The 15083-nt window shown below is 34.4% G+C and overlaps 1 protein-coding gene across 2 annotated transcripts in view; it reads left to right on the plus strand.

The window, feature by feature from the left end:
- LOC102807403 (tripeptidyl-peptidase 2-like) overlaps positions 1 to 15083 on the plus strand; it is a 147503-nt gene that overhangs the window by 96499 nt on the left and 35921 nt on the right. For both annotated transcript variants that reach the window (XM_085502513.1, XM_085502520.1), the window contains exon 19: positions 946 to 1269. In XM_085502513.1, the coding sequence (XP_085358639.1) occupies positions 946 to 1269 (324 nt within the window). The remainder of the gene's footprint in view (positions 1 to 945; positions 1270 to 15083) is intronic.

Here is a 15083-nt window from a genome sequence, read left to right on the forward strand (position 1 = left end):
TCGAGTTGCTCTATATTCCAATCCTCTTCTCTACTGTTATCTGGATCCATCATGTTTAAATTTCACACATGCATTCTGGCACTCTTAATTGACTGAATTTGATTTCTTGATTGCCAAGTTTTAAATCTAAAAATCAAATAAACTTTTTACACATCATTCAGGGTCTGATTCAAAATTGCTGATTGATTTTTATTTTGTTAACCTTATTGCAAGACGGAGACTCATGTTAATCGAAAAACTAACAAGTTATCTGCCAGCCAAGTTTATAACTATTACTTGTCCAGCTTAGAGACTAGCTCCATTTTTTATGTTGTCTGGAAGCACAGAAATGTCCCTTACTTTTTGCGCCATAGTATGAGACTGTACAATCTTGTCCTTCCCGTAAATTGAGTAGTGAACTTTACATCATCTCTGATGGGGGCATGCAGTGAGTGAAACTATGTGAGGTCAGTTTGTTCCTGTTGGTCGAAAGTAATTCGGCTGATTAAACTCTATTTACTATGAGTATGTTCTGCTATCTCCTCAGTGGTAACTCATGTGTTAAGCAAATAAAAATAGGGTTAAAAAAAACAGATGGATTGTGTTGTTTTCAATTACTTGTTGTTGGTCAGATTGCAAAGAATTAGGCATGTTATGTGGCACCGCAGGCCATATGAGTTTTCTGATTAGTTGAGTCTGGAGTGCTTGTGGCTTGATGGCAGCAACTGTATTCCAGACAACTGTGCCACTGGCATCTCAGCATGTCTATGTGTGTGCTGCCACCCTGGAGAAACTGATATTTGATTTGTTTTGTTTGTTTTCCATCCTTCTGAGTCCCACTTTTGGTCTATCACTATGTGTCTACTGGTAGTTTGGCATACTGTAGTGAAATAGATTTTTACTAAGGACTTGGAATTCAGGTTCTCTTGTGTACTAATGACCACAGTATGTGTTTTCTTTTAACAGTACTCATTGAAGCTAGACAAAGGTGACTACACCATCAGAATGCAGATCAGACATGAGAAGAAGGAAGCTTTAGACAAACTGAAAGATCTACTACTACTTATAGAACAGAAACTATCAAGTACAATCAGTTTAGATGTTTATACTACAATGAATGGAGCTCTGACTGGTAAACACAAATTTGGAACTCAGAAGCTGTGTCCAGGGGCAATGACTGCTTGCTTTATTCCGCCATTATCAGAAGACAAATTACCAAAAGGAGCTCTTTTAGGACAGTACCTTACTGGAACTATTTCATTTTCAAAGTCTGATAAAGCCAAAAAAGCAGTAAGTTTATTTAACTGCCAAGGTAGATGTTAGATTAGGAGAAAAACTAGTAGTAGTGGCATTGAGAGGTAATATTGTACAGCTGTAAGTGGCAGTATAAGAGGTAATATTGTACAGCTGTAAGTGGCAGTATAAGAGGTGATATTGTACAGATGTAATAGATTAGTAGTCGCAGTATGAGATGTGATATTGTACAGTTGTAATAGATTAGTAATGGCAGTATGAGAGGTGATATTGTACAGTTGTAATAGATTAGTAATGGCAGTATGAGAGGTGATATTGTACAGTTGTAATAGATTAGTAGTAGCAGTATGAGAGGTGATATTGTACAGTTGTAATAGATTAGTAATGGCAGTATGAGAGGTGATATTGTACAGTTGTAATATATTAGTAGTGGCAGTATGAGAGGTGATATTGTACAGTTGTAATAGATTAGTAGTCGCAGTATGAGATGTGATATTGTACAGTTGTAATAGATTAGTAATGGCAGTATGAGAGGTGATATTGTACAGTTGTAATAGATTAGTAATGGCAGTATGAGAGGTGATATTGTACAGTTGTAATAGATTAGTAGTAGCAGTATGAGAGGTGATATTGTACAGTTGTAATAGATTAGTAATGGCAGTATGAGAGGTGATATTGTACAGTTGTAATATATTAGTAGTGGCAGTATGAGAGGTGATATTGTACAGTTGTAATATATTAGTAGTGGCAGTATGAGAGGTGATATTGTACAGTTGTAATAGATTAGTAGTGGCAGTATGAGAGGTGTTATTGTACAGTTGTAATAGATTAGTAGTGGCAGTATGAGAGGTGTTATTGTACAGTTGTAATAGATTAGTAGTGGCAGTATGAGAGGTGATATTGTACAGTTGTAATAGATTAGTAGTAGCAGTATGAGAGGTGTTATTGTACAGTTGTAATAGATTAGTAGTAGCAGTATGAGAGGTGTTATTGTACAGTTGTAATATATTAGTAGTGGCAGTATGAGATGTGATATTGTACAGTTGTAATAGATTAGTAGTGGCGGTATGAGATGTGATATTGTACAGTTGTAATAGATTAGTAGTGGCAGTATGAGAGGTGATATTGTACAGTTGTAATAGATTAGTAGTGGCAGTATGAGAGGTGTTATTGTACAGTTGTAATATATTAGTAGTGGCAGTATGAGATGTGATATTGTACAGTTGTAATAGATTAGTAGTGGCAGTATGAGAGGTGATATTGTACAGTTGTAATAGATTAGTAGTGGCGGTATGAGATGTGATATTGTACAGTTGTAATAGATTAGTAGTGGCAGTATGAGATGTGATATTGTACAGTTGTAATAGATTAGTAGTGGCAGTATGAGATGTGATATTGTACAGTTGTAATAGATTAGTAGTGGCGGTATGAGATGTGATATTGTACAGTTGTAATAGATTAGTAGTGGCAGTATGAGAGGTGATATTGTACAGTTGTAATAGATTAGTAATGGCAGTATGAGAGGTGATATTGTACAGTTGTAATAGATTAGTAGTGGCAGTATGAGAGGTGATATTGTACAGTTGTAATAGATTAGTAGTGGCAGTATGAGAGGTGATATTGTACAGTTGTAATAGATTAGTAATGGCAGTATGAGAGGTGATATTGTACAGTTGTAATAGATTAGTAGTGGCAGTATGAGAGGTGATATTGTACAGTTGTAATAGATTAGTAGTGGCAGTATGAGAGGTGATATTGTACAGTTGTAATAGATTAGTAGTGGCAGTATGAGAGGTGATATTGTACAGTTGTAATAGATTAGTAGTGGCAGTATGAGAGGTGATATTGTACAGTTGTAATAGATTAGTAGTGGCAGTATGAGAGGTGATATTGTACAGTTGTAATAGATTAGTAGTGGCAGTATGAGAGGTGATATTGTACAGTTGTAATAGATTAGTAGTGGCAGTATGAGAGGTGATATTGTACAGTTGTAATAGATTAGTAGTGGCAGTATAAGAGGTGATATTGTACAGTTGTAATAGATTAGTAGTGGCAGTATGAGAGGTGATATTGTACAGTTGTAATAGATTAGTAGTGGCAGTATGAGAGGTGATATTGTACAGTCGTAATAGATTAGTAGTGGCAGTATGAGAGGTGATATTGTACAGTCGTAATAGATTAGTAGTGGCAGTATGAGAGGTGATATTGTACAGTTGTAATAGATTAGTAGTGGCAGTATGAGAGGTGATATTGTACAGTTGTACTAGATTAGTAGTGGCAGTATGAGAGGTGATATTGTACAGTTGTAATAGATTAGTAATGGCAGTATGAGAGGTGATATTGTACAGTTGTAATAGATTAGTAGTAGCAGTATGAGAGGTGTTATTGTACAGTTGTTATTGTACAGTTGTAATAGATTAGTAGTGGCAGTATGAGATGTGATATTGTACAGTTGTAATAGATTAGTAATGGCAGTATGAGATGTGATATTGTACAGTTGTAATAGATTAGTAGTGGCAGTATGAGAGGTGATATTGTACAGTTGTAATAGATTAGTAGTAGCAGTATGAGAGGTGATATTGTACAGTTGTAATATATTAGTAGTGGCAGTATGAGAGGTGATATTGTACAGTTGTAATAGATTAGTAATGGCAGTATGAGAGGTGATATTGTACAGTTGTAATAGATTAGTAGTGGCAGTATGAGAGGTGATATTGTACAATTGTAATAGATTAGTAGTAGCAGTATGAGAGGTGTTATTGTACAGTTGTAATATATTAGTAGTAGCAGTATGAGAGGTGTTATTGTACAGTTGTAATATATTAGTAGTGGCAGTATAAGAGGTGATATTGTACAGTTGTAATAGATTAGTAGTGGCAGTATAAGAGGTGATATTGTACAGTTGTAATAGATTAGTAGTGGCAGTATGAGAGGTGATATTGTACAGTTGTAATAGATTAGTAGTGGCAGTATAAGAGGTGATATTGTACAGTTGTAATAGATTAGTAGTGGCAGTATAAGAGGTGATATTGTACAGTTGTAATAGATTAGTAGTGGCAGTATAAGAGGTGATATTGTACAGTTGTAATAGATTAGTAGTGGCAGTATAAGAGGTGATATTGTACAGTTGTAATAGATTAGTAGTGACAGTATAAGAGGTGATATTGTACAGTTGTAATAGATTAGTAGTGGCAGTATAAGAGGTGATATTGTACAGTTGTAATAGATTAGTAGTGGCAGTATAAGAGGTGATATTGTACAGTTGTAATAGATTAGTAGTAGCAGTATGAGAGGTGATGTTGTACAGTTGTAATAGATTAGTAGTGGCAGTATGAGAGGTGATATTGTACAGTTGTAATAGATTAGTAGTGGCAGTATGAGAGGTGATATTGTACAGTTGTAATAGATTAGTAGTGGCAGTATAAGAGGTGATATTGTACAGTTGTAATAGATTAGTAGTGGCAGTTCAAGATGTTATAAACTACTTGTTGCAGTGTGGCAATAAAGTGATATTGTACCAAATATATCACAAGCCATATCATGTTTTAGTACTATATTTAAAATATAAGCATCATCTCAAATGTGCGATCAGTGAATCAAATTGATAAATGGCATTTACAATTTGTTGCACGCATTGGATTTCGTGATTTCATCAGGAATTATTGTGTTTCCAAAAGTATATACTGTATGTTGCGCCAACCATTTGTGGTTGTCTATTCTAACATCCTTGTGCTCTGATTCCTCTTTCCCACACCAATGGAATTTCCTATTGTATGCAGGCCAAGAAGGTTAGCAACACCCATCCTCATTGACTGAAAATAATGAATTTATACAATGCAGCTGTGCAGATACCAATCACAATGTATATTTGATTTTGACATTTTCATTGCATTTTTCACCTTAAGGCAGCCACAGGGGAAACATGAGTAATAGTTTATTTGTGATTACGGTAGTCTCCACCTGTTACTAAGCCACCTAAATATGACAATATATATATATATATATGTTTGAGATTTATATATATATATATATATATATATATATATGAACAAAACCGATCAATTCACTTAATCAGAAATCACATTTAAGTCAAATGGAAACATGCAAATTACAAAGGCTATGGAACTTACTAACTAACTGACCAGACAGAAAGGCTGAAAAAAGCATACAATAGACAATACAACAATATAGAGCATAACAATTGTTTGGGTCCTTAAAGCTTCCAATCCTCTTATATGGATCAGAGATATGGAGAATAAACATCAAAATTGAACAGTGAGACCATACATATATTTAAAAATTTCTGTTGTGATTTACTAAACATCGGTAGCAGAATGAAAACTGGTATAATATTACTGTTGTTATCAATGATACAGAGCAATTAACTACTACCAAAATTTGATTTATCATGGTGCAATTACATTAGTATTTGATAGTATAATGGAACTAAAACAAAATTGTTACAAAAATTCCTTGCTACATTATCTAAATATTATCAAAAGCAACTACAATATTGACATTGACAATTTAAAAAAAAACAGTAATTCTATATCTAAAATAAAACCAACAATAACTCTAAACTATGCACATACACATTTTTTAAATAATACAATTAAATGCATCCTATCAAAATCAATTCAAAAAGCAAAGAACAATTGTAATGGTTATATTAAAAAAAATTATATTTTCAGAAAGCTGAGATATAGGAGAATGTAATTGTGTACTTTTCATGTTACTATTTGCTTTAGGAGTTTAACATTAACCTCTGGCCATATCCTGTGTTTATGTTTTCTCACTGTTTCATTAATAATTTTGTCAGTCAATCAGGTCTTGAAATTTGTATGTGCCATCTAGAGAAAAAGTCCATCAAATATTTCATACTGAATTTCATTGATGTGTCCTCATTTCACTGTGAATATTGGTAGATGTGTGCATTGTTTACATGTTGTATTTGATCATTGATAAACACCTCATTTGTTATCAGATGTATTCCATACATGTATCAATCATATTTATAGATAAGTGTCTTATTTACAAAGATTGTTATTCTGTGGAAAAGTGGTGAACTGGTGACAAAACCTGATCAAAAGCAAATGCTGGCTTGAACAAGATATCGTTTCTTACATCTACTTTATTCGAAACCCTTTGTTACATGAAACACCCTCAGTCAGTATGCAAATTAGATTCATTGGCTCAATTGTTACATGGAACACCTTCAGTCAGTATGCAAATTAGATTCATTGGCTCAATTGTTACATGGAACACCTTCAGTTAGTATGCAAATTAGATTAATTGGCTCAATTGTTACATGAAACAGCTTCAGTCAGTATGCAAATTAGATTCATTGGCTCAATTGTTACATGGAACACCTTCAGTCAGTATGCAAATTAGATTCATTGGCTCAATTGTTACATGGAACACCTTCAGTCAGTATGCAAATTCGATTCATTGGCTCAATTGTTACATGGAACAGCTTCAGTCAGTATGCAAATTGGATTCATTGGCTCAATTGTTACATGGAACAGCTTCAGTCAGTATGCAAATTAGATTCATTGGCTCAATTGTTACATGGAACAGCTTCAGTCAGTATGCAAATGAGATTCATTGACTCAATTGTTACATGAAACAGCTTCAGTCACTATGCAAATTAGATTCATTGGCTCAATTGTTACGTGGAACAGCTTCAGTCAGTATGCAAATTAGATTCATTGGCTCAATTGTTACATGGAACAGCTTCAGTCAGTATGCAAATTAGATTCATTGGCTCAATTGTTACATGGAACAGCTTTAGTCAGTATGCAAATTAGATTCATTGGCTCAATTGTCACATGGAACAGCTTCAGTCAGTATGCAAATTAGATTTATTGGCTCAATTGTTACATGGAACACCTTCAGTCAGTATGCAAATTAGATTCATTGGCTCAATTGTTACATGGAACACCTTCAGTCAGTATGCAAATTAGATTCATTGGCTCAATTGTTACATGGAACAGCTTCAGTCAGTATGCAAATTAGATTCATTGGCTCAATTGTTACATGGAACACCTTCAGTCAGTATGCAATTTAGATTCATTGGCTAAATTGTTACATAGAACACCTTCAGTCAGTATGCAAATTAGATTCATTGGCTCAATTGTTACATGGAACACCTTCAGTCAGTATGCAAATTAGATTCATTGGCTCAATTGTTACATGAAACACCTTCAGTCAGTATGCAAATTAGATTCATTGGCTCAATTGTTACATAGAATACCTTCAGTCAGTATGCAAATTAGATTCATTGGCTCAATTGTTATATGGAACACCTTCAGTCAGTATGCATATTAGATTAATTGGCTCAATTGTTACATGAAACAGCTTCAGTCAGTATGCAAATTAGATTCATTGGCTCAATTGTTACATGGAACACCTTCAGTCAGTATGCAAATTAGATTTATTGGCTCAATTGTTACATGGAACACCTTCAGTCAGTATGCAAATTGGATTCATTGGCTCAATTGTTACATGGAACAGCTTCAGTCAGTATGCAAATTAGATTCATTGGCTCAATTGTTACATGGAACAGCTTCAGTCAGTATGCAAATTAGATTCATTGGCTCAATTGTTACATGGAACAGCTTCAGTCAGTATGCAAATTAGATTCATTGGCTCAATTGTTACATGGAACACCTTCAGTCAGTGTGCAATTTAGATTCATTGGCTCAATTGTTACATAGAACACCTTCAGTCAGTATGCAAATTATATTCATTGGCTCATTTGTTACACGAACACCTTCAGTCAGTATGCAAATTAGATTAATTGGCTCAATTGTTACATGGAACACCTTCAGTCAGTATGCAAATTAGATTCATTGGCTCAATTGTTACATGGAACACCTTCAGTCAGTATGCAAATTGGATTCATTGGCTCAATTGTTACATGGAACAGCTTCAGTCAGTATGCAAATTAGATTCATTGGCTCAATTGTTACATGGAACAGCTTCAGTCAGTATGCAAATTAGATTCATTGGCTCAATTGTTACATGGAACAGCTTCAGTCAGTATGCAAATTAGATTCATTGGCTCAATTGTTACATGGAACACCTTCAGTCACTATGCAAATTAGATTCATTGGCTCAATTGTTACATGGAACACCTTCAGTCAGTATGCAAATTAGATTCATTAATAACTAAATAATAACTTTATTTAATTAAGCGCAACAATTCCAACATATGAAGATCAAAGGCGCTGATACAATAAACAATCAGTCAAATATTAAAAGCACATTTAAATAAGTGCGTTTTCAGTCTGGATTTAAAAATGTCTACTGAAGGACTAGAACGAACAGACAGAGGTAATTCATTAAAAAGTTTAGGACCTAAATTTTCAAAAGCACGGTCTTTGTATAACACCTTGGACTTTTTACTACACACCTGACGAGTTTTAATAAGAAACTTTGATTCAGATCTTAAAGCGCGGCTCCGCAATCCCAGGAATTGCACCAGTGCATCATGGGAAATGTAATTTGCATGGTCCGCCCAGTTGTTTACTTGGTACACAGCTGTTATCATTTCAACTGAAGACGTTAATTCCGTAAGCTAACATCATGCATTACGCTATTATCTGATTTGAAAAGACTTGCTGAATCCCGTTGCCCGACGTTCACTGGGCCTACGCACTCTTTTGAAAGCCGTTTTCTGTGTTTGTTTCGCTCGTGGTCGACTGTAAAGCACAATTTCTGTAAATGGCGTTACGGCATTGTAAGGATCTCATTGGTATCTCTGAATTGAGCTCATGCCTTTGCTTTCTTGCTATTGTATCAATATGTTACAAATGCGACCTTTTTATACAATGTATTTATTTATTCATTCACAACCCGTACGTTACAAGCGCGATGTATTTATACTACGTACTGTGCTATGTTGCCGTGGGTTTATTTATAAATATAATGAGCACGTACTTGCAACAAACCAGTTATTATTAAAAATCTAAATAGGCAAAGTTATGAGTAAATCAATATAGATACATCGAACATGCAACGTGCGGATAATGAATAAATAGTTATAAGTAAACTTTTGGCAAAAATCCGTTGCCGAAAAGTCAGGATGGTAAATGGTGACCGAAACTTTCAGTCACCACTTCTAACTTGAACAGATCAAAACAACAACACTGCTATTAGGCGTCGTTTATACAAAAAGTATTGGACGATGCTCGGACGACGAAATGCGTGGACTGACGAAAAATATATCCAGCGCAAGTCGCAACTTATGAGGGCTGATAACGTTGTGGTCACACAAAGAGAAGTGATGCCGGAGTGTGTTGTAAGACAGATACGCGGACTGTATCCCAATCTCCCAGGCGTGCCTTATATGGGTCATCTCTGGTACTGAAAAATACATTGATACAAACAAACCAAACGGCCCTTTTCAGGGCCAACAAATATTCCAAATAGAGAACTACCGTATTGTCAATTACTTGCATCATGAAATAACTGTAGTTTATTTGAATGACCTACACAATTTAGTTGTCGTACAACGTTTGCTATAATGTGTCTTGTCGGCTAGGCAATAATGACGTTATGCAACGTCAAAACAAAAAAAAAAAAAAAAAAAAAAAAAATGTATTATACGTATACGGCTGTGCGGCACGGGTCCGACGCCAAATATACATGAATATATGCGCGGCTCATACTAGTACGTGACAAAAAGGGCTAAATCTTTCACTGCGGGGATATGTTTCAGGGAACATTATATTTTTTTGTGAGACCTTTCAATTTATTTTTTTCGAGAACGAAGAGAAATTTGAGAAACATACTCGACATATTGTCGGGGATGTATTTGGGACTCCCTCGAATCTTTTCATCGATATCAGAGTGAAAACCATTTTTTTTTATTTTCCCAGCCCGGTAACCACGAATGTCTTACTTTGCGCACACACACTACAGAAATTATTGGTATGTTTACGCAAAGTCGATTCGCACTCGCTCGGGTCGGACCGCTTCGTGGGGCGCCGACGATGTCCCCTGAGATGAACGGACGGACAAACAGCTCACAGCATATCATTTCTTATTAGCTCCACGATATTACTTACATGATCAACTCCGTAATTACATAAACATACCTAGAGATTGAACAAACAACTCGGAATTAACACCTTACATTTACATAAACCCATGACTGACAGCCAGTTTTAGCAGTCAAAGCGACTGTTTGAATCATGCTTTTCCGTCGCTTTTACGCGCAAATCACACTGACATCGCACCGAACTCGTAAATTAACATCGCAGTTGTATCGCGGACATATTCACGTTTGTGTACGACATGAAAATAAAGCATCACAGGCGTTAAGATTGCCGAAAAGAGTGATTTTGCGGAGCACCCCGAAGAGGTGTTTCACGCTTGAGTGTCATTTGCATACTGAAAAGTGGCGGCCATCTTTCCTTTTATACACTCAGACCCGCGGTTTAAACTACGACTAGGTACATAAAATTCGATTAATTCACATAGATAATTTGGGGCAAAACCATACAAAGATTTATACACTAGTAAAAGTAATTTGAAATTGATTCTTTGTACAACTGGTAACCAATGAAGTTTAATAAAAATGTCTGTAATGTGGTCATATTTTCGAGCACGAGTGACAAGGCGGGCTGCTGCATTTTGTACACGAATAAGAGGTTTTATCTTAGTTACAGGGAGACCAGACAATAATGAATTACAGCTGTCTAAGCGAGAAGATATGAATGCATGTACCAACTTTTCAGTATCAGATTGGGATAATGATTTACGAATACGATTAATATTTCTTAGATGGGAATATCCAGATCTACAAATAGTAGAAATGTGTGTTTCCATAGATAGCTGCGAATCAAACAAGACACCTAAGTTTCTAGCACTTGACGAAGCACTAACCAATTCTTCACCAATTGCGATACTAGACAAAGGACACGAGTCTTGTGAGAATCTCCGAGACGACATGCACACAAATTCAGTTTTCGACACATTCAAAAGTAGGAAATTACAAGACATCCAATCGCTAACGTCTTGAATACATGTCTGAAGTATCACCCGGGCGCGAATTTGATCATCTTCAGAAACCGATAAATAAATCTGTGTGTCATCGGCGTAAAAATGATATTTTACGCAGTGACGTCGCAATAACTCGCCCAATGGACGCATGTACATTGAGAACAATAATGGCCCTAAGACGGAGCCCTGTGGAACACCGGTTTCTAATATAGACGTCATATCAGAAAATACATTTCCAATTTTCACTTTTTGAATGCGGTTACTCAAATACGACTCAAACCATTTGATGATGAGACCATTCATTGGCTCAATTGTTACATAGAACACCTTCAGTCAGTATGCAAATTAGATTCATTGGCTCAATTGTTACATGGAACACCTTCAGTCAGTATGCAAATTAGATTCATTGGCTCAAGAGGATGCACAGTAAAACATTTACACACAAACATTACACAGTAAATTTCGGATCAACAATAAATAGAAAATGCAATAATTTTACATAATTGTAGATTTAATGAAAAATTATTTTGTTTTGCTCGTTTTTCCCTGTTCGCTACCTTAAGGGGCAAAGTATTCTACATTGTGATAGTTTGCTGATTTTGTATACTACATGTAAGTGTTTGCTATAAATATTTCATTGTTGCAAAATGCAATATAAAATACATTTTTTTTATAAATGCACAGGGATATTGTTTAAAATCCTAAATATTTTCAGTAACCATATTTTAGCCCTCCCCATTCATTCAGAGTCAAATTTAAATGGTGTGAGTTGATATTACTCACAATACAACTAATATAGTAAGCTTGATAAACTAACATCTTAATCCACAAACTAACATTATTTACATGTAACATTATTGGAACTGTCCTATATGTTTCAAAAGTTACAACAATGATGATTTTAGCTCAATGGACTGTAAGATGGTGCTCCATTTGTTGGCTGTATGTCTGCCTCAAATACAAAATCATATAGTACATCTTCAATCATCACATAATACAACATATCAATTCAAAACCATATAGTATGACTTCAATCACTTAACACAACATATCAATTCAAATCTATGTAGTATGACTCCAATCACATCATACAACATAGGAATTCAAATATATGTAGTATGACTCCAATCACATAATACAACATAGGAATTCAAAACCATGTAGTATGACTTCAATCACTTAACACAACATAGCAATTCAAAACCATGTGATATGACTCCAATCATATAATACAACATCGGAATTCAAAACCATATAGTATGGCTTCAATCACATAATACAACATCGGAATTCAAAACCATGTAGTATGACTTCAATCACATAATACAACATAGGAATTCAAAACCATGTAGTATGACTTCAATCACATAATACAACATAGGAATTCAAAACCATGTAGTATGACTCCAATCACATCATACAACATAGGAATTCAAATATATGTAGTATGACTCCAATCACATAATACAACATAGGAATTCAAAACCATGTAGTATGACTTCAATCACTTAACACAACATAGCAATTCAAAACCATGTGATATGACTCCAATCATATAATACAACATCGGAATTCAAAACCATATAGTATGGCTTCAATCACATAATACAACATCGGAATTCAAAACCATGTAGTATGACTTCAATCACATAATACAACATAGCAATTCAAAACCATGTAGTACGACTTCAATCACATAATACAACATCGGAATTCAAAACCATATAGTATGGCTTCAATCACATAATACAACATCGGAATTCAAAACCATGTAGTATGACTTCAATCACATAATACAACATAGGAATTCAAAACCATGTAGTATGACTTCAATCACATAATACAACATAGGAATTCAAAACCATGTAGTATGACTCCAATCACATCATACAACATAGGAATTCAAATATATGTAGTATGACTCCAATCACATAATACAACATAGGAATTCAAAACCATGTAGTATGACTTCAATCACTTAACACAACATAGCAATTCAAAACCATGTGATATGACTCCAATCATATAATACAACATCGGAATTCAAAACCATATAGTATGGCTTCAATCACATAATACAACATCGGAATTCAAAACCATGTAGTATGACTTCAATCACATAATACAACATAGCAATTCAAAACCATGTAGTACGACTTCAATCACATAATACAACATAGGAATTCAAAACCATGTAGTATGACTCCAATCACATCATACAACATAGGAATTCAAATATATGTAGTATGACTCCAATCACATAATACAACATAGGAATTCAAAACCATGTAGTATGACTTCAATCACTTAACACAACATAGCAATTCAAATCCATATAGTATGACTTCAATCACATAATACAACATAGGCATTCAAATCTATGTAGTATGACTCCAATCACATCATACAACATAGGAATTCAAATATATGTAGTATGACTCCAATCACATAATACAACATAGGAATTCAAAACCATAAAGTATGACTCCAATCACATAATACAACATAGGAATTCAAAACCATGTAGTATGACTTCAATCACTTAACACAACATAGCAATTCAAAACCATGTGATATGACTCCAATCATATAATACAACATCGGAATTCAAAACCATATAGTATGGCTTCAATAACATAATACAACATAGCAATTCAAACCATATAGTATGACTCCAATCACATAATACAACATAGGAATTCAAAACCATGTAGTATGACTCCAATCACATAATACAACATAGGAATTCAAAACCATGTAGTATGGCTTCAATCACATAATACAACATAGCAATTCAAAACCATGTAGTATGACTCCAATCACATAATACAACATAGCAATTCAAAACCATGTAGTATGACTCCAATCACATAATACAACATAGCAATTCAAAACCATATAGTATGACTTCAATCACATAATACAACATAGCAATTCAAAACCATGTAGTATGACTCCAATCACATAATACAACATAGCAATTCAAAACCATATAGTATGACTCCAATCACATAATACAACATAGCAATTCAAAACCATATAGTATGACTTCAATCACTTAACACAACATAGCAATTCAAATCCATATAGTATGACTTCAATCACATAATACAACATAGCAATTCAAAACCATGTAGTATGACTCCAATCACATAATACAACATAGCAATTCAAAACCATATAGTATGACTTCAATCACATAATACAACATAGCAATTCAAAACCATATAGTATGACTTCAATCACTTAACACAACATAGCAATTCAAAACCATGTAGTATGACTCCAATCACATAATACAACATAGCAATTCAAAACCATGTAGTATGACTCCAATCACATAATACAACATAGGAATTCAAAACCATATAGTACTACCCCAATCACTTAACACAACTTAGCAATTCAAATCCATATAGTATGGCTTCAATCACATAATACAACATAGCAATTCAAAACCATGTAGTATGACTCCAATCACATAATACAACATAGCAATTCAAAACCATGTAGTATGACTCCAATCACATAATACAACATAGGAATTCAAAACCATATAGTACTACCCCAATCACTTAACACAACTTAGCAATTCAAATCCATATAGTATGGCTTCAATCACATAATACAACATAGCAATTCAAAACCATGTAGTATGACTCCAATCACATAATACAACATAGCAATTCAAAACCATATAGTATGACTCCAATCACATAATACAACATAGCAATTCAAAACCATATGGTATGACTCCAATCACATAATACAACATAGCAATTCAAAACCATGTAGTATGACTTCAATGTCTAAACACAACTTAGGAATTCAAAACCATAAAG

This window comes from Saccoglossus kowalevskii, chromosome 1, assembly GCF_978046115.1.
Source record: "Saccoglossus kowalevskii chromosome 1, keSacKowa6.1, whole genome shotgun sequence".
In the NCBI taxonomy this organism is placed as follows: Eukaryota; Metazoa; Hemichordata; class Enteropneusta; family Harrimaniidae; genus Saccoglossus; species Saccoglossus kowalevskii.